Raw genomic sequence first — 20275 nt, forward strand, 5'->3', positions numbered from 1 at the left:
ACAGGTACCTGCAGGAAAACATCCGCAGGTTTGACATCCGCGGATACAGGTATCCGTTTCCCACGGATGCCAAGAGTACAGGTATGACTCTGGAAGATCTTAATTTTCATTATCTTCTATATATTCCAGTCACTACAGTCTTCTTATGCCCTGTAGTGTCCATATCAGTATATTACTTGATACTATATTCTATATAAGCTCTTAATATTGTCAATATACCTCAGTATCCTAATATTTTATTCAAAATACCCGTGGATAACCCGTGCAGGTACCCGTATCCGTGAGTACAGGTACCTGTTTTCCCACGGATGCTGCAAATGCAGGTATTGGTTTTGAAGCCTAAATTACCCGCAGGTAGAGTACAGGTATTTATCCGTGACACTCGTGAGAAGCCTTAGTATATAGTCAGCTCCCTAGCAGGCGGACCCTTAGAGTTTCTTCTCTTTGGATCCTCCCCTGCTAGGTCAGCTTCGTTTGTATTTGCTTACTAATGTTCACACTTTGGATCCTCCCCTGCTCGACCTTGATCTCAGGCCTCCAGGGTTGCCCTTACAGAGTTTTGAAAGCCGCGGCTAGCTGACCCGGTTTCAAAACCAACACATGATGCCCTGTCAGGGCTTGATGCCCTCCCAATATCACCTGCACTTCAAGTTACTGGCGGAAGGCCGGGCAGATGGGTTTTCACAGTAGTGGGGCTCCACTGCTGCTCCAGTAGGGCTTAGCCTATAGTGTGCCTTGGGATTATGATAGCCGGCGCTGTTCTGAGCTGCCGAATGTCCGCGGACCAGCCGGCCAGAAACTGTTTCAAAATGGGGGGTGTTTCGAAACTGGTGTGAGTAATGTTTTGTGCATTACAGCACCCTACTATAATCCATATCACGATATATTTTACCCCTCAAAATATGCCAAGACAGTGATAGTTGGTAATGTAATCAGTCACAACAGTGATCAGACAGTGTATTTATAGCACTTTAGAGGCTAATATATGACTCGTGAGTTTCAGAGGGGTTATATAACCACTGGCAGGCATCAAACTTACCTAATATTGTGGTCCAAAACCTTCCATACCATCTTTGATCTAATATTGAGGCTACGAAAAGTCCTTTTCTCTGTCAAAAAGGAGGACCATTTATATATTTACCCAGTTATTACATATGTGCACTTAGAGGATTGCAACGCCCCGTTCATTTGCAGTCTCATTGTGACAATGTGAAGGGCCGAAAAATCGCTTATCGATCAAGGGAGCCGCGATCTGCTGCCGCGCAGCCACGTGGCCGGCACCACGCCCCTTGCCTCCGCGCATGCCCATGAGCGCGCGTCGAGATGCTGCTGGGCTTCCCGACCGGGAGCGGACGTTAAGCTGCCCGCGGCGAAGGCGGGAATGGGTGCGGACGGCAAGGATGCGCCACGCGGCCTCCCACAGGTCGTCTTTCTTTCTGGACGACACCACCACCGACTGAAGATGAAGATTCCCGTCGTCGACTTTGCACCGTTTCTCGACAAGGCTGACGACGCTGCTGCACGCCAGGCCGTCGCCGACAAGCTGCTTGCGGCGCTGCACGAGACTGGATTTGTGTATGTCGTGAACCACGGGGTGGAGCAGGCTGCGGTGGAGACGGCGTTTGCAATGGTGTGTCTCCCTCCCAATGGTTTGACTAGAGCTGACCACTGTTGTTTAGGCCAGACAGTGGTTCTCCCTCCCTTTTTGGCACGAAGCTGCTCGCGCTGCGCCCCGCCATGCAGCCCTACCCGCGCGGCTTTCTCTGTGTCGGGCGGCGGGACCGCGCGACGCCTGCGGAGTTGGCGCTGCCGGACCCCACCGACATGAAGGAGAGCTTTGTGCTGGGGAGCAAAGACAATGCGGGTATGCCCAACATATGGCTGGACGAGAAGCCGGACGGCCTGGTGGAAACCGGCTTCCGCGCGAGCTGTTTGGGGCTGTATGAGGTGTGTCCTCCGCTCTCTCCTCACTCGCTGAACTCGTCAGCAATGCCACGCACTCGAAAGCGCCGTCTTCCGTGGACTCGCCCTCGCACTGGGCCTTCCCGACGACCACTTCGCCGTCGGCACCAGTAGCGAAAATGATCTGCGCCTCGTGCGGTACCACCCGTGCGCTATTGTCCGTCCCGCTAGTCGTCACATTGACAAAATGACAGTGTCCCTGCATCGGCCATCGCCGCCGGCCTGATCACGCGCGCTGCAGCGCATACGACCCCGGGCGCATTGCAGCTGACCTTCCAGCGGGATGTCGAGGGCCTCGAGGTGGAGGACCCCGAGAAGCCCGGCGTGTTCCACGTACGTTTTCCCTCCGCTCTCCCGCGTGACTGAGCGTGCATGGCAGCCGATCCTCCCGGTGCCTGGCGCGGTGCTGCTTAACGCGGGCGACATGCTGCAGCGAGGTAAGCTTCTGATTCTTTTTGAAAACTAAGGCTCACTCGCAGGCTCACGTGGCGCGGTCCGCAGCGCCGTACACCGCGTCGGCGCGCCGGCTGGTACAGTTGAGGTCAACGGTGCGCCGTGGAAGCCGCAGCGTCTGGAGATCGTCTATGTGCGTGAACGGTGCCCCGATTGAAGGTCGCTGATGATGTCCTGTGTAGAACTGCGTGCCTGCGGAGGACGCGCGGCCTCAGCACATCATGCGATCTCGTAATTCCTGCCCGGCTTCATATGTTTCTATTTCCCATGTCAAACCATACTGGTGCCCGCACGGCTTGCTCCAACGCTAAGTCGCGCTCGCTCGCCAAGTCGCGCGAGCGAGAGCCCCCTCTAATATACCTCTTTTCTCGGCGCACGGACCTATTCAAAGTCACGGGATAAACTTGGTGGGGCGAAAATTTGGACTTTGGGGACGGTTTTGGACGTGTCTGGTGGGCTTCTCGGGCATGGATGCGGGGGGCATGAGGTTGGGCTGGCTCGGGCATTCCGGGCAGACACGAAAGAATGCAAAGTCCATACATTTCTATTTTTACCAGACACGCTAATTAACACGCGTCGCGACGCGTCTTTTGGGCACAAGTCCACCAAGTCCAGCCAGCTCGCAAAAACGCGTCCAGCGCCCTCTAGCACGCGCGCCGCAACGCAAAACACCTCCGCAGCCCAGCCATCGCCATCTAACACGCGTTGCGACGCGTCATAAAGCCGTCTCTAGCGTCTCCCGCCCAACACGGCGCAACAGTGGGCAACACTGTGCCGGCAGCGTTGCCAGTCGGGGCGGTATGTTGGCCTCCGGCGGCCCGGACCTGCAAAAAAATGAGCCTTGAATCGCGTAAAAGCGGCGCAAAATGCACCTCAGAAATACCATCAAAGTTAAGGGCACAAGAGGTGCCGGTCAACACAAGATAAGGCCGCGATGGTCGTGGGTAGCGACGGCCGGGATGGGCGGTAAGGCAGGGAGCATGAAGGTTGGGTGGATGATGTGGAGCCGCAAAGACAGTCCGCGCAGCAAGAGCGGAGAAGGTCGCGGGGATGGCCGAGGAGGAGAATAACGCGGAGGGTGGAGTATGTCGTGGAGACATCGGCATCGCAAGGCAGGGTCAACGCGGGCAGCGAGCAAGGGCTTGGCGGAGTCTGAACTGGAAGACCGCTCGGCATGGGTCGGCGGCGACTCAGCGCGGGCAGAGGACAAGGCTGGAGGTGACCGCAACGGCAAGCAAGGGGTCGGAGGAGTGAGCGAGGTAAGGCCGAAGTCTGAAACCGCAACGTTGGCAATGCGCTGCGGGCAGGAAGGCAAGGCGAGCGGGGAAGATGGTAAATGCTGCCGGTGCGAGCCGGAAGCGAGGCCATGGCAAAGCCTCAATCGGCAAACGGCTCGGCAGGGGTCGCGGGAGGAGGATAAAGGGGGGCGGGGGCGAAGCAAAGGGTTTCGAGGAAAGCCGTGGCAGAGCGGGTGTGCATTGGCGTTGAGGGACAAGGTAAAGGCGCCGCGATCGCGGGCGAAGCACCGGTGATGTCGGGTGACACGATGCCGACAATAGGTGAGCCCGACGATGAGCAACGACTGATTTGGCACTGGCAACAGTGGTGGAACCACTGTGCCCGCAACGGTTGATAGTCAGGCCGTGACACGGGCCTCCGGCGGCCTGGACCTGGGAAAAATTGAGCTTTGAATTGCAAAAAGTGAGTGCCAAAACGTACCCCGGAAATACCATCAAAATATGATGATATCATTGATCCGTCCATCGGCAGGCCCGAAAAGGAAGGTGACCGTGAAATCTGGGGCGTTTGACAGCGACGGCGGAAGGGGAGAGACAGCAACAGCTGTCAACGCAGAGTTGAGAGCCAAGGCGTTTCACATGCCTCCGGCGGCCCGGACCTGCGAAAATTTGAGCCTTGAATACAGAAAAAATGGCGCCAAAACGCACCCCGAAAATACCATCAAAATCTGATGATCGCATCAAATCATGATATGCCGCTCATTGCCGATGGCAGCAGCCGGTTCGGCCAGCAGAGGTCCCCCAGAGATCTGAGGATAAAATCAGCTTCAAACAACATCCCCACAACGGTGACAGCTTACCGCGCGCCGGATCAGACGTTCCCCATCAGGTAACGAGGATCAACAACAGCAACAACGCTGAGTATCATGTCAGAGGACTTCAAAAATCAATGCAAGGCACACGGATAAGCAAACAAGATGACATACCACTGCTACGAGCAGAGGTTCCCCCTCTGATGACAGCGCGGGGTATCACATCGATGGCAACGACCATGGATCTTAAGCCGACATCAACACAAGATCATACGGCAACAGCGGCAACAACGTACCGATAGAGCTTGATCACCGGAGCAGAGGGTCGGGGATGGTGGTGCAGCACATATCCGTTTTGCGGTCAATAATAACAAGATCGAAGCTAAGTTTGAGATGAATATCAGACAAAATATGAACGACAACAACGCACCGGTAGACATTTGACGGACGAGCAGAGGTTCCCCCTCTGAATTGTCAAGTGCAGCCACTTTGATGACAACGACGATGAATCTGAGGCTGACATCAACACCAAATCATGCGGCGACAGTGACGACTACGTACCGATAGAGTTCCGGGGTGGTGTAGCTAGAGACGGAACATATCTATGCCGCGCATTAATATCATAGCATCAAGCAGCACCGATGACTTACCAGCACATGTCCGTCATACGAGCAGAGGTTCCCCCTCCCTTTTTGCGCTGGATAACGACAAGATAGAAGCTGAACTTGGGTCAATAGGGGGACCAAATGTGAAGCGGCAATGTACGAGTAGAGATTTGACGGACAAGCAGAAGTTCCCCCTCTGCGATGAATGATGTCCCTGAATCTAAGCTCGAGAGTCAGAGCTTTGTCATACCATATATGGAGAGAACCGACCATGAGCTGTTGGGCGGTGGATGCCTTGGATATGCAGACCCTACAGTCGCGGGACACCGATGCCTTTGACACTGGCAGCACAGCGACAGACAGTGGCTATGTTAACATTAGCAACATAACGCAAGTGCAAGATGACCAGACATACCGACAACCCTTGCACTTCTCTTGACCGAATACACAGCGTGAACGGCGGCATCCATCAATAATGGCTCGAGGCTTGCCCCCAGACAACAGACCAAAGGGGGCGCGCCCAGGCGACTTCACGCTGACTCGGATACACAGCGCGAATGGCTGGAGGGCAGCCCTGAAAGGACAGAGTCTGGTCAAAAGTTAGTGAATGGTCCGGACAGACGAGTCTGGACTGACACGGAGTGTTGACATGAGTGCCCTGAGCAGCAGCGGCAGAGTCGTTGTTGGAGGCGAGCCCGCCGAAACAAGCAAAGAGCCCACCCCACCGTCGAGATTGACCTGAAGCCGGCAATGAGCAACGAGAAGAACGACGGGGAGGCGTATCATACCTTGGCGGACGGCGGGTGCGACGAGCAGCAAGAAGGGGTGGTGGTGGAGCGAAGACAAGGAGAGAAGTGCGTGACCTTGTTTATGATTTGATCCCTTCAGGGTATCACATCAAGGGTCGGGGAATTCTCGGCGCGGCGAATGAAGATGCCGTCAAGGCGGTGAAGAAGCGGCGAACGGCCTGCGGAGAAATGATGGCCCGAGGGTGATTGTTGCCAGGGTGGCCGTCAGCATCGGTCAGCGTCAGTCAGCGGCGCTCAGTGAAGGAGCGGCGCCATCGTTCCCTAATGAATGAATCCGCTGCCCGGGGTGATACCGGCTCGGAAAGTGGTTACGACACAGCATACTGATGCCGGCCGCGCGCACGCCATCGTGATGGCGCGTCATGCGACGCGTCAGGGGCAGGGTTTGGTGCCCGTGCAGTCAGAGGGGAAGTGCAGAATCAAGAGGGGGAAGGTGTTAGGACAGGTGTTGAAGTTGCGGGCAGTTATTATTGGTAACCATATGCAGGTTGCGCCATTGCCGGCAGACTATTTTTGGAATATATCCAAGTTGACCGAAAACTTTGTAACCCTCGGGGAAGGACGAACGCCGAACGGCGAAGTATTCAGGGTTTCATTTCATGATCAGGGTCTCCGCTTCGTGATCACGCAAGAGAAGCAGCCCACAAAGAATATCAAGACACCGGTGACAGGCCGCCCGGGCTTACCCTGATGAATCCCCGAGGGCAGACAACCTCTGTAGAATCTTGGTACAGCTGCGCTCCCTCTCTGTTGTTTTCGACACCGCGCGGTTCAGTCTTTTTCTTCTTTCATCCCTTGGAAATTTTTTTTTTGTACCCAATTTCCGCCAAAACAGATGCCAGAATGACGCGTTTCTCGCGCCTCACTGGTGAAATATGTCTTGTCCTGAGTAGCTGCTCGGGACTCACACTTTTTTGGCGCCATCACCAATAACACTGGATGCCTGATTGGGCAATTCTTCCGGCACGACTCGGACTCTGTCACTTCCACACGCGTCGATACGGTCAATTCAGACGGGCGAAGGCGGATCCTATGCTCAACCGCGCCCAGATGTCCCGAGGCTTATCGCTGCATGTGATCCTGTTGAATTTAACCGAAGGTAGTCTATGCTGTTTCTTGTGCCCAGCGAAGATGGAATAGACATCAAGCCCGATGAATGATAGGAAACATATTAATAGTTCGATTTTACCCTGAAGACAACTCTGATTGGCTCCGCGGGCCTAGAATCATCCGATCTCCTCAAATCATTTCTGGTGTCCACACTGATTTCCGCTTTGTAAAGCGCACGTTGCGAAGCGACTCTCCGCACTGCGTCAGCATAACACATGGCATCTGTCGTAAGTCGTTGCGCCAGCGATTTCGGTCTCGCGCACTTCAACTTGCACACATTTCAATTCACTGCAAGCTCTTTCATCAGTTTGCACTCTAAAGCGTTGTTAGCCATTTTACCATTTTACCCTCAGAGGTAGTTCGAGTTTGATACTTAAAATAGCTCCGGTTGCGGCTTGGAAACCGACACCGCTCCATTTCTAAGAAGTTCCGACATGTCAGCGGCGGTCCAGCTCGGGCGGTATGTCAACCAACCTTAAGCGAGCTCCACGCCTATAAGAACTAGCACGGGCTGTCAACGTCGCGCCCGTCTCTCTTTCCCTCCCCCCATCCGACACTTTCGCCCCGGAGCCTCAATTCGTTGACTTCGCGCGCGTCATTGCCCTTGCCCCCGAAGTTATCGTTCCCTTTCCTGATTTGCTCACTGACCTCTTCACAGTGTCCAGCTTTGCCTCGGTCCATCGTTTGCCAGTCTCGTTGTCCCTCACGATCTCCACGCTGACCACCCTTTCTAGGCCGCACTCCGGGGGATGTTTGGTGTTGTTGGCGGCGGAGGTGTGTGTCACTGCCTTCCGAGGCCATGTTGCTGACCTCTTTCCAGCGTCGTTTGTCGCTCAGCGCAGCGAGATCGCGATTGGCGAGCGGAGGAGCAGCGGGGAGAAGGGTTTTGTGTGGTGGTTGACTTTTGGCACGTGCTCGGGTCTTCGCACCCGAGCGCCGAATGTCCTCCCACGCTCCCTCTTCCTGACTCCCACAGCCCTCTTTCGCTCGCGCTTCCCGCTGTGGCCCAGCGTTGGATGTCTCCGGCCCCGGCGGACGGCCATGGATGCGGCTGCCCGCCTCCGCCCGCTCTGTTCGAGACCATCGTCGAGGCACGCTAACCGCCCTTCTAGGCCGCACCCCCGCATTTTCAGTGTTTTTGGAGGCGGAGGTACGTGGCCTGCCTACGTCGGCCATGTTTCTGACCTTTTTCCAACAGCGTTCGTCGCTCGGCGCTTGGCGGTATCGCGATTTGCGAGCGGGGAAGCAACGGGGAAAGCGGTGGTGGTTGACTTTTGGCACGTGCTCGGGTCTTCGTACCCGAGCGCCGGATGTTCTCCCACGCTCCCTGACTCCGACGTGCCGCCCTCGCTGTCGCTGCCCGTCGGGACCCAGCAGCCCGGGGATATCTCTGTACATACCCTGCCGGTCGCTGCCCGCCTTGTGACGAGCTCCTCCTTTCGATACCGTGGTCCAGCCTGGTGCTGCAGTGGTGCATGTTGGCCAAAGGTGAGTCGTCACCATCGTTGTTTTACTCATGTGCTTACCGTTGTTGCTAAGACTCAGAGTGGTGTCGTCGACATCGAGGCTGAAGGTGCGTGGTCAGACATTGACAATGGCGCGTGCCTACTGTTCTTTGTAGACCTGTCCGCCGTTGTCAATGGTGAGTCTGCGCCGCTGGATGTATTGTTGCTCACCAGCTGTCGTTCCCAACAGAGTCCGTCGTCGTCCGCTCAGTATCGCCTTCCGCTCCTCCGTTGCCCGCCTCCGCCCGCTCTGTTCGAGACCATCGTCGAGGCTGGTGCTTGTTGACCAAAGGTGAGTCATCACCCGCGTTGTTTTTGCTCGTTTGCTTACCATGGTTCGGAGTGGTGCCGTCGATGTCAATGCTGAAGGCGCGTGGGTAGCCTTTGACATTCATCATTGTCTTTGCTGGAGGTATGTTCCAACCTATCTTCCCTTTCGCCTCCGAACGCTCGCGAACGTCGAGGCTGTTTCTCTGGTCATTTTTTCTCAATGTCTAGGTTTTCAAGGCTTACCAGCTTGCAGCCCCGGCAACGTCCATCCACTCCTCGCCAACACAACGCGTCGTTCGGTGTGTCCCCGTTTCATCGCCTTACTTGCGTGCTGACTTTGAATTGGACCCCGTTCTAGGGGAAAAGTCAGGGATTGCATTCGCGTGGGCAGCCATACCTTGTCAACGTTGTTGACACGCTGCCAGGTCGCCAAATGGCAGAGGTGCGTGTTCTCGGCGAGCCGCGCGTCGCTGACTTGTCGTCAGCGCAATGTCAGGTCGCGGAAGGTAACGGTAACACTCTGCGCCTCTCTCTCTCCTGCAGCGTGCTAATCGTCATTTTCAAGTCTTCCTATCGTGTCTTGTCTTCAGACAGGTGCTTGGTGTGTGTTTCGCTGATCATCGCGGCGTTGCCCTGACTGTCTTGTCCTTCCCAAGCGGCTGCGCGATTCGAACGGCTGCGAGGGCGGGAGGCCGTTGGGGGGTCTCGGAGCCAATCGGCAAGCGGCTGGAGGAAGTAGTTAGCGACGGTAGACAGATTCGGCAGGACCTGCCGTTGGTTTGGCGGCCCCGGCCGGCGGCTTGTGGACGTGGCGTTGGCGGGAGGCGAGCGGCGCGTCTCTTGGCGGGAGGCGGACGTGGCGTGGGCCGGATCGGGCCGCGGGCGCGGTCGGTGCAGCGGGCGAGCGGGGTAGGACTTGAGAGCACCACGTGCTTTCGGCGCGAAAGGCCGGGTGTTGCTTGCTCCTCTCAACCCCACGCTGGACTTCCCCGCGCGCTCGCTGTCATCAGCGCCGTGTGTTGTGTCCGCGGCGCTTATCTGGATCCCACGCGGGCTGCTGTTGGCGAAACGGTACGGGCAGGCGCGTTGCGAGCTGGGCCGGGGTCGTGAGCGGGAGAAGGAAGGAAGGTGGGTGATAAGCGAGCGCATGCCACGTCACAGGCCGGCGCCACGGCCCCCTTGCCTCCGCGCATGCCCATGAGCGCGCGTCGAGATGCTGCTGGGCTTCCCGACCGGGAGCGGACGTTAAGCCTCCCGCGGCGAAGTCGGGAATGGGTGCGGATGCGCCACGCGGCCTCCCACAGGTCGTCTTTCTTTCTGGACGACACCACCACCGCCTGAAGATGAAGATCCCCGTCGTCGACTTTGCACCGTTTCTGGACAAGGCGAACGACGCTGCTGGGCGCCAGGCCGTCGCCGACAAGCTGCTTGCGGCGCTGCACGAGACGGGGTTCGTGTATGTCGTGAACCACGGGGTGGAGCAGGCTGCGGTGGAGACGGCGTTTGCGATGGTGTGTCTCCCTCCCCATCGTTCGACTAGAGCCGACGCTGTACTGTCAGGCCAGACAGTGGTTCTCCCTCCCTTTTGGCACGAAGCTGCTCGCGCTGCGCCCCGCCATGCAGCCCTACCCGCGCGGCTTTCTCTGTGTCGGGCGGCGGGACCGCGCGACGCCTGCGGAGTTGGCGCTGCCGGACCCCACCGACATGAAGGAGAGCTTTGTGCTGGGGAGCAAAGACAATGCGGGTATGCCCAACATATGGCTGGACGAGAAGCCGGACGGCCTGGTGGAAACCGGCTTCCGCGCGAGCTGTTTGGGGCTGTATGAGGTGTGTCCTTCTCCCTTTCTCCTCACTCGCTGAACTCGTCAGCAATGCCACGCACTCGAAAGCGCCGTCTTCCGTGGACTCGCCCTCGCACTGGGCCTTCCCGACGACCACTTCGCCGTCGGCACCAGTAGCGAAAATGATCTGCGCCTCGTGCGGTACCACCCGTGCGCTATTGTCCGTCCCGCTAGTCGTCACATTGACAAAATGACAGTGTCCCTGAATCGGCCATCGCCGCCGGCCTGATCACGCGGCTGCAGCGCATACGACCCCGGGCGCATTGCAGCTGACCTTCCAGCGGGATGTCGAGGGCCTCGAGGTGGAGGACCCCGAGAAGCCCGGCGTGTTCCACGTACGTTTTCCCTCCGCTCTCCCGCGTGACTGAGCGTGCATGGCAGCCGATCCTCCCGGTGCCTGGCGCGGTGCTGCTCAACGCGGGCGACATGCTGCAGCGAGGTAAGCTTCTGATTCTTTTTGAAAACTAAGGCTCACTCGCAGGCTCACGTGGCGCGGTCCGCAGCGCCGTACACCGCGTCGGCGCGCCGGCTGGTACAGTTGAGGTCAACGGTGCGCCGTGGAAGCCGGAGCGTCTGGAGATCGTCTATGTGCGTGAACGGTGCCCCGATTGAAGGTCGCTGATGATGTCCTGTGTAGAACTGCGTGCCTGCGGAGGACGCGCGGCCTCAGCACATCATGCGATCTCGTAATTCCTGCCCGGCTTCATATGTTTCTATTTCCCATGTCAAACCATACTGGTGCCCGCACGGCTTGCTCCAACGCTAAGTCGCGCTCGCTCGCCAAGTCGCGCGAGCGAGAGCCCCCTCTAATATACCTCTTTTCTGGGCGCACGGACCTATTCAAAGTCACGGGATAAACTTGGTGGGGCGAAAATTTGGACTTTGGGGACGGTTTTGGACGTGTCTGGTGGGCTTCTCGGGCATGGATGCGGGGGGCATGAGGTTGGGCTGGCTCGGGCATTCCGGGCAGACACGAAAGAATGCAAAGTCCATACATTTCTATTTTTACCAGACACGCTAATTAACACGCGTCGCGACGCGTCTTTTGGGCACAAGTCCACCAAGTCCAGCCAGCTCGCAAAAACGCGTCCAGCGCCCTCTAACACGCGCGCCGCAACGCAAAACACCTCCGCAGCCCAGCCATCGCCATCTAACACGCGTTGCGACGCGTCATAAAGCCGTCTCTAGCGTCTCCCGCCCAACACGGCGCAACAGTGGGCAACACTGTGCCGGCAGCGTTGCCAGTCGGGCCGGTATGTTGGCCTCCGGCGGCCCGGACCTGCAAAAAAATGAGCCTTGAATCGCGTAAAAGCGGCGCAAAATGCACCTCAGAAATACCATCAAAGTTAAGGGCACAAGAGGTGCCGGTCAACACAAGATAAGGCCGCGATGGTCGTGGGTAGCGACGGCCGGGATGGGCGGTAAGGCAGGGAGCATGAAGGTTGGGTGGATGATGTGGAGCCGCAAAGACAGTCCGCGCAGCAAGAGCGGAGAAGGTCGCGGGGAGGGCCGAGGAGGAGAATAACGCGGAGGGTGGAGTATGTCATGGAGACATCGGCATCGCAAGGCAGGGTCGCGTGGTCAACGCGGGCAGCGAGCAAGGGCTTGGCGGAGTCTGAACTGGAAGACCGCTCGGCATGGGTCGGCGGCGACTCAGCGCGGGCAGAGGACAAGGCTGGAGGTGACCGCAACGGCAAGCAAGGGGTCGGAGGAGTGAGCGAGGTAAGGCCGAAGTCTGAAACCGCAACGTTGGCAATGCGCTGCGGGCAGGAAGGCAAGGCGAGCGGGGAAGATGGTAAATGCTGCCGGTGCGAGCCGGAAGCGAGGCCATGGCAAAGCCTCAATCGGCAAACGGCTCGGCAGGGGTCGCGGGAGGAGGATAAGCGGGGGGCGGGGGCGAAGCAAAGGGTTTCGAGGAAAGCCGTGGCAGAGCGGGTGTGCATTGGCGTTGAGGGACAAGGTAAAGGCGCCGCGATCGCGGGCGAAGCACCGGTGATGTCGGGTGACACGATGCCGACAATAGGTGAGCCCGACGATGAGCAACGACTGATTTGGCACTGGCAACAGTGGTGGAACCACTGTGCCCGCAACGGTTGATAGTCAGGCCGTGACACGGGCCTCCGGCGGCCTGGACCTGGGAAAAATTGAGCTTTGAATTGCAAAAAGTGAGTGCCAAAACGTACCCCGGAAATACCATCAAAATATGATGATATCATTGATCCGTCCATCGGCAGGCCCGAAAAGGAAGGTGACCGTGAAATCTGGGGCGTTTGACAGCGACGGCGGAAGGGGAGAGACAGCAACAGCTGTCAACGCAGAGTTGAGAGCCAAGGCGTTTCACATGCCTCCGGCGGCCCGGACCTGCGAAAATTTGAGCCTTGAATACAGAAAAAATGGCGCCAAAACGCACCCCGAAAATACCATCAAAATCTGATGATCGCATCAAATCATGATATGCCGCTCATTGCCGATGGCAGCAGCCGGTTCGGCCAGGAGGTCCCCCAGAGATCTGAGGATAAAATCAGCTTCAAACAACATCCCCACAACGGTGACAGCTTACCGCGCTCAGGTAACGAGGATCAACAACAGCAACAACGCTGAGTATCATGTCAGAGGACTTCAAAAATCAATGCAAGGCACACGGATAAGCAAACAAGATGACATACCACTGCTACGAGCAGAGGTTCCCCCTCTGATGACAGCGCGGGGTATCACATCGATGGCAACGACCATGGATCTTAAGCCGACATCAACACAAGATCATACGGCAACAGCGGCAACAACGTACCGATAGAGCTTGATCACCGGAGCAGAGGGTCGGGGATGGTGGTGCAGCACATATCCGTTTTGCGGTCAATAATAACAAGATCGAAGCTAAGTTTGAGATGAATATCAGACAAAATATGAACGACAACAACGTACCGGTAGACATTTGACGGACGAGCAGAGGTTCCCCCTCTGAATTGTCAAGTGCAGCCACTTTGATGACAACGACGATGAATCTGAGGCTGACATCAACACCAAATCATGCGGCGACAGTGACGACTACGTACCGATAGAGTTCCGGGGTGGTGTAGCTAGAGACGGAACATATCTATGCCGCGCATTAATATCATAGCATCAAGCAGCACCGATGACTTACCAGCACATGTCCGTCATACGAGCAGAGGTTCCCCCTCCCTTTTTGCGCTGGATAACGACAAGATAGAAGCTGAACTTGGGTCAATAGGGGGACCAAATGTGAAGCGCGGCAATGTACGAGTAGAGATTTGACGGACAAGCAGAAGTTCCCCCTCTGCGATGAATGATGTCCCTGAATCTAAGCTCGAGAGTCAGAGCTTTGTCATACCATATATGGAGAGAACCGACCATGAGCTGTTCGGCGGTGGATGCCTTGGATATGCAGACCCTACAGTCGCGGGACACCGATGCCTTTGACACTGGCAGCACAGCGACAGACAGTGGCTATGTTAACATTAGCAACATAACGCAAGTGCAAGATGACCAGACATACCGACAACCCTTGCACTTCTCTTGACCGAATACACAGCGTGAACGGCGGCATCCATCAATAATGGCTCGAGGCTTGCCCCCAGACAACAGACCAAAGGGAGCGCGCCCAGGCGACTTCACGCTGACTCGGATACACAGCGCGAATGGCTGGAGGGCAGCCCTGAAAGGACAGAGTCTGGTCAAAAGTTAGTGAATGGTCCGGACAGACGAGTCTGGACTGACACGGAGTCTTGACATGAGTGCCCTGAGCAGCAGCGGCAGAGTCGTTGTTGGAGGCGAGCCCGCCGAAACAAGCAAAGAGCCCACCCCACCGTCGAGATTGACCTGAAGCCGGCAATGAGCAACGAGAAGAACGACGGGGAGGCGTATCATACCTTGGCGGACGGCGGGTGCGACGAGCAGCAAGAAGGGGGTGGTGGTGGAGCGAAGACAAGGAGAGAAGTGCGTGACCTTGTTTATGATTTGATCCCTTCAGGGTATCACATCAAGGGTCGGGGAATTCTCGGCGCGGCGAATGAAGATGCCGTCAAGGCGGTGAAGAAGCGGCGAACGGCCTGCGGAGAAATGATGGCCCGAGGGTGATTGTTGCCAGGGTGGCCGTCAGCATCGGTCAGCGTCAGTCAGCGGCGCTCAGTGAAGGAGCGGCGCCATCGTTCCCTAATGAATGAATCCGCTGCCCGGGGTGATACCGGCTCGGAAAGTGGTTACGACACAGCATACTGATGCCGGCCGCGCGCACGCCATCGTGATGGCGCGTCATGCGACGCGTCAGGGGCAGGGTTTGGTGCCCGTGCAGTCAGAGGGGAAGTGCAGAATAAGGTGTTAGGACAGGTGTTGAAGTTGCGGGCAGTTATTATTGGTAACCATATGCAGGTTGCGCCATTGCCGGCAGACTATTTTTGGAATATATCCAAGTTGACCGAAAACTTTGTAACCCTCGGGGAAGGACGAACGCCGAACGGCGAAGTATTCAGGGTTTCATTTCATGATCAGGGTCTCCGCTTCGTGATCACGCAAGAGAAGCAGCCCACAAAGAATATCAAGACACCGGTGACAGGCCGCCCGGGCTTACCCTGATGAATCCCCGAGGGCAGACAACCTCTGTAGAATCTTGGTACAGCTGCGCTCCCTCTCTGTTGTTTTCGACACCGCGCGGTTCAGTCTTTTTCTTCTTTCATCCCTTGGAAATTTTTTTTTTGTACCCAATTTCCGCCAAAACAGATGCCAGAATGACGCGTTTCTCGCGCCTCACTGGTGAAATATGTCTTGTCCTGAGTAGCTGCTGGGGACTCACACTTTTTTGGCGCCATCACCAATAACACTGGATGCCTGATTGGGCAATTCTTCCGGCACGACTCGGACTCTGTCACTTCCACACGCGTCGATACGGTCAATTCAGACGGGCGAAGGCGGATCCTATGCTCAACCGCGCCCAGATGTCCCGAGGCTTATCGCTGCATGTGATCCTGTTGAATTTAACCGAAGGTAGTCTATGCTGTTTCTTGTGCCCAGCGAAGATGGAATAGACATCAAGCCCGATGAATGATAGGAAACATATTAATAGTTCGATTTTACCCTGAAGACAACTCTGATTGGCTCCGCGGGCCTAGAATCATCCGATCTCCTCAAATCATTTCTGGTGTCCACACTGATTTCCGCTTTGTAAAGCGCACGTTGCGAAGCGACTCTCCGCACTGCGTCAGCATAACACATGGCATCTGTCGTAAGTCGTTGCGCCAGCGATTTCGGTCTCGCGCACTTCAACTTGCACACATTTCAATTCACTGCAAGCTCTTTCATCAGTTTGCACTCTAAAGCGTTGTTAGCCATTTTACCATTTTACCCTCAGAGGTAGTTCGAGTTTGATACTTAAAATAGCTCCGGTTGCGGCTTGGAAACCGACACCGCTCCATTTCTAAGAAGTTCCGACATGTCAGCGGCGGTCCAGCTCGGGCGGTATGTCAACCAACCTTAAGCGAGCTCCACGCCTATAAGAACTAGCACGGGCTGTCAACGTCGCGCCCGTCTCTCTTTCCCTCCCCCATCCGACACTTTCGCCCCGGAGCCTCAATTCGTTGACTTCGCGCGCGTCATTGCCCTTGCCCCCGAAGTTATCGTTCCCTTTCCTGATTTGCTCACTGACCTCTTCACAGTGTCCAGCTTTGCCTCGGTCCATCGTTTGCCAGTCTCGTTGTCCCTCACGATCTCCACGCTGACCACCCTTTCTAGGCCGCACTCCGGGGGATGTTTGGTGTTGTTGGCGGCGGAGGTGTGTGTCACTGCCTTCCGAGGCCATGTTGCTGACCTCTTTCCAGCGTCGTTTGTCGCTCAGCGCAGCGAGATCGCGATTGGCGAGCGGAGGAGCAGCGGGGAGAAGGGTTTTGTGTGGTGGTTGACTTTTGGCACGTGCTCGGGTCTTCGCACCCGAGCGCCGAATGTCCTCCCACGCTCCCTCTTCCTGACTCCCACAGCCCTCTTTCGCTCGCGCTTCCCGCTGTGGCCCAGCGTTGAATGTCTCCGGCCCCGGCGGACGGCCATGGATGCGGCTGCCCGCCTCCGCCCGCTCTGTTCGAGACCATCGTCGAGGCACGCTAACCGCCCTTCTAGGCCGCACCCCCGCATTTTCAGTGTTTTTGGAGGCGGAGGTACGTGGCCTGCCTACGTCGGCCATGTTTCTGACCTTTTTCCAACAGCGTTCGTCGCTCGGCGCTTGGCGGTATCGCGATTTGCGAGCGGGGAAGCAACGGGGAAAGCGGTGGTGGTTGACTTTTGGCACGTGCTCGGGTCTTCGTACCCGAGCGCCGGATGTTCTCCCACGCTCCCTGACTCCGACGTGCCGCCCTCGCTGTCGCTGCCCGTCGGGACCCAGCAGCCCGGGGATATCTCTGTACATACCCTGCCGGTCGCTGCCCGCCTTGTGACGAGCTCCTCCTTTCGATACCGTGGTCCAGCCTGGTGCTGCAGTGGTGCATGTTGGCCAAAGGTGAGTCGTCACCATCGTTGTTTTACTCATGTGCTTACCGTTGTTGCTAAGACTCAGAGTGGTGTCGTCGACATCGAGGCTGAAGGTGCGTGGTCAGACATTGACAATGGCGCGTGCCTACTGTTCTTTGTAGACCTGTCCGCCGTTGTCAATGGTGAGTCTGCGCCGCTGGATGTATTGTTGCTCACCAGCTGTCGTTCCCAACAGAGTCCGTCGTCGTCCGCTCAGTATCGCCTTCCGCTCCTCCGTTGCCCGCCTCCGCCCGCTCTGTTCGAGACCATCGTCGAGGCTGGTGCTTGTTGACCAAAGGTGAGTCATCACCCGCGTTGTTTTTGCTCGTTTGCTTACCATGGTTCGGAGTGGTGCCGTCGATGTCAATGCTGAAGGCGCGTGGGTAGCCTTTGACATTCATCATTGTCTTTGCTGGAGGTATGTTCCAACCTATCTTCCCTTTCGCCTCCGAACGCTCGCGAACGTCGAGGCTGTTTCTCTGGTCATTTTTTCTCAATGTCTAGGTTTTCAAGGCTTACCAGCTTGCAGCCCCGGCAACGTCCATCCACTCCTCGCCAACACAACGCGTCGTTCGGTGTGTCCCCGTTTCATCGCCTTACTTGCGTGCTGACTTTGAATTGGACCCCGTTCTAGGGGAAAAGTCAGGGATTGCATTCGCGTGGGCAGCCATACCTTGTCAACGTTGTTGACACGCTGCCAGGTCGCCAAATGGCAGAGGTGCGTGTTCTCGGCGAGCCGCGCGTCGCTGACTTGTCGTCAGCGCAATGTCAGGTCGCGGAAGGTAACGGTAACACTCTGCGCCTCTCTCTCTCCTGCAGCGTGCTAATCGTCATTTTCAAGTCTTCCTATCGTGTCTTGTCTTCAGACAGGTGCTTGGTGTGTGTTTCGCTGATCATCGCGGCGTTGCCCTGACTGTCTTGTCCTTCCCAAGCGGCTGCGCGATTCGAACGGCTGCGAGGGCGGGAGGCCGTTGGGGGTCTCGGAGCCAATCGGCAAGCGGCTGGAGGAAGTAGTTAGCGACGGTAGACAGATTCGGCAGGACCTGCCGTTGGTTTGGCGGCCCCGGCCGGCGGCTTGTGGACGTGGCGTTGGCGGGAGGCGAGCGGCGCGTCTCTTGGCGGGAGGCGGACGTGGCGTGGGCCGGATCGGGCCGCGGGCGCGGTCGGTGCAGCGGGCGAGCGGGGTAGGACTTGAGAGCACCACGTGCTTTCGGCGCGAAAGGCCGGGTGTTGCTTGCTCCTCTCAACCCCGCGCCGGACTTCCCCGCGCGCTCGCTGTCATCAGCGCCGTGTGTTGTGTCCGCGGCGCTTATCTGGATCCCACGCGGGCTGCTGTTGGCGAAACGGTACGGGCAGGCGCGTTGCGAGCTGGGCCGGGGTCGTGAGCGGGAGAAGGAAGGAAGGTGGGTGATAAGCGAGCGCGACACGTGCGCATGCCACGTCACAGGCCGGCGCCACGGCCCCCTTGCCTCCGCGCATGCCCATGAGCGCGCGTCGAGATGCTGCTGGGCTTCCCGACCGGGAGCGGACGTTAAGCCTCCCGCGGCGAAGTCGGGAATGGGTGCGGATGCGCCATGCGGCCTCCCACAGGTCGTCTTTCTTTCTGGACGACACCACCACCGCCTGAAGATGAAGATCCCCGTCGTCGACTTTGCACCGTTTCTGGACAAGGCGAACGACGCTGCTGGGCGCCAGGCCGTCGCCGACAAGCTGCTTGCGGCGCTGCACGAGACTGGATTTGTGTATGTCGTGAACCACGGGGTGGAGCAGGCTGCGGTGGAGACGGCGTTTGCAATGGTGTGTCTCCCTCCCAATGGTTTGACTAGAGCTGACCACTATTGTTTAGGCCAGACAGTGGTTCTCCCTCCCTTTTGGCACGAAGCTGCTCGCGCTGCGCCCCGCCATGCAGCCCTACCCGCGCGGCTTTCTCTGTGTCGGGCGGCGGGACCGCGCGACGCCTGCGGAGTTGGCGCTGCCGGACCCCACCGACATGAAGGAGAGCTTTGTGCTGGGGAGCAAAGACAATGCGGGTATGCCCAACATATGGCTGGACGAGAAGCCGGACGGCCTGGTGGAAACCGGCTTCCGCGCGAGCTGTTTGGGGCTGTATGAGGTGTGTCCTCCGCTCTCTCCTCACTCGCTGAACTCGTCAGCAATGCCACGCACTCGAAAGCGCCGTCTTCCGTGGACTCGCCCTCGCACTGGGCCTTCCCGACGACCACTTCGCCGTCGGCACCAGTAGCGAAAATGATCTGCGCCTCGTGCGGTACCACCCGTGCGCTATTGTCCGTCCCGCTAGTCGTCACATTGACAAAATGACAGTGTCCCTGAATCGGCCATCGCCGCCGGCCTGATCACGCGCGCTGCAGCGCATACGACCCCGGGCGCATTGCAGCTGACCTTCCAGCGGGATGTCGAGGGCCTCGAGGTGGAGGACCCCGAGAAGCCCGGCGTGTTCCACGTACGTTTTCCCTCCGCTCTCCCGCGTGACTGAGCGTGCATGGCAGCCGATCCTCCCGGTGCCTGGCGCGGTGCTGCTCAACGCGGGCGACATGCTGCAGCGAGGTGAGCTTCTGACTCTTTTTGCAAAACTAAGGCTTACCCGCAGGCTCACGTGGCGCGGTCCGCAGCGCCGTACACCGCGTCGGCGCGCCGGCTGGTACAGTTGAGGTCAACGGTGCGCCGTGGAAGCCGGAGCGTCTGGAGATCGTCTATGTGCGTGAACGGTGCCCCGATTGAAGGTCGCTGATGATGTCCTGTGTAGAACTGCGTGCCTGCGGAGGACGCGCGGCCTCAGCACATCATGCGATCTCGTAATTCCTGCCCGGCTTCATATGTTTCTATTTCCCATGTCAAACCATACTGGTGCCCGCACGGCTTGCTCCAACGCTAAGTCGCGCTCGCTCGCCAAGTCGCGCGAGCGAGAGCCCCCTCTAATATACCTCTTTTCTGGGCGCACGGACCTATTCAAAGTCACGGGATAAACTTGGTGGGGCGAAAATTTGGACTTTGGGGACGGTTTTGGACGTGTCTGGTGGGCTTCTCGGGCATGGATGCGGGGGGCATGAGGTTGGGCTGGCTCGGGCATTCCGGGCAGACACGAAAGAATGCAAAGTCCATACATTTCTATTTTTACCAGACACGCTAATTAACACGCGTCGCG

The 20275-nt window shown here is 57.6% G+C and overlaps 3 protein-coding genes across 3 annotated transcripts; all 3 read left to right on the forward strand.

The window, feature by feature from the left end:
- Positions 1–1381: 1381 nt before the first annotated feature.
- Positions 1382–2726, forward strand: MIND_01247200 (Clavaminate synthase-like protein; the record flags this gene model as incomplete). The annotated part of the gene is made up of 7 exons (XM_037368958.1): positions 1382–1620; positions 1680–1947; positions 1988–2109; positions 2157–2295; positions 2342–2399; positions 2442–2548; positions 2598–2726. 7 exons carry the CDS (start codon positions 1382–1384, stop codon positions 2724–2726), a joined length of 1062 nt encoding a protein of 353 aa, XP_037214926.1.
- Positions 2727–10107: 7381 nt separating this feature from the next.
- Positions 10108–11371, forward strand: MIND_01247300 (Thymine dioxygenase; the record flags this gene model as incomplete). Its single annotated transcript, XM_037368959.1, has 7 exons — positions 10108–10275; positions 10325–10591; positions 10634–10765; positions 10887–10940; positions 10987–11044; positions 11087–11193; positions 11243–11371. 7 exons carry the CDS (start codon positions 10108–10110, stop codon positions 11369–11371), a joined length of 915 nt encoding a protein of 304 aa, XP_037214927.1.
- Positions 11372–16048: 4677 nt separating this feature from the next.
- Positions 16049–20005, forward strand: MIND_01247400 (Clavaminate synthase-like protein; the record flags this gene model as incomplete). The annotated part of the gene is made up of 19 exons (XM_037368960.1): positions 16049–16074; positions 16120–16288; positions 16348–16387; positions 16434–16763; positions 16812–17101; positions 17153–17186; positions 17235–17255; positions 17309–17410; positions 17642–17771; positions 17814–17830; positions 17874–17989; positions 18045–18248; positions 18301–18909; positions 18959–19225; positions 19266–19387; positions 19435–19573; positions 19620–19677; positions 19721–19827; positions 19877–20005. 19 exons carry the CDS (start codon positions 16049–16051, stop codon positions 20003–20005), a joined length of 2910 nt encoding a protein of 969 aa, XP_037214928.1.
- Positions 20006–20275: the final 270 nt, after the last annotated feature.

This window comes from Mycena indigotica (assembly GCF_014461135.1).
Source record: "Mycena indigotica strain 171206Taipei chromosome Unknown Mind.scaff0012, whole genome shotgun sequence".
Lineage (NCBI taxonomy): Eukaryota > Fungi > Basidiomycota > Agaricomycetes > Agaricales > Mycenaceae > Mycena > Mycena indigotica.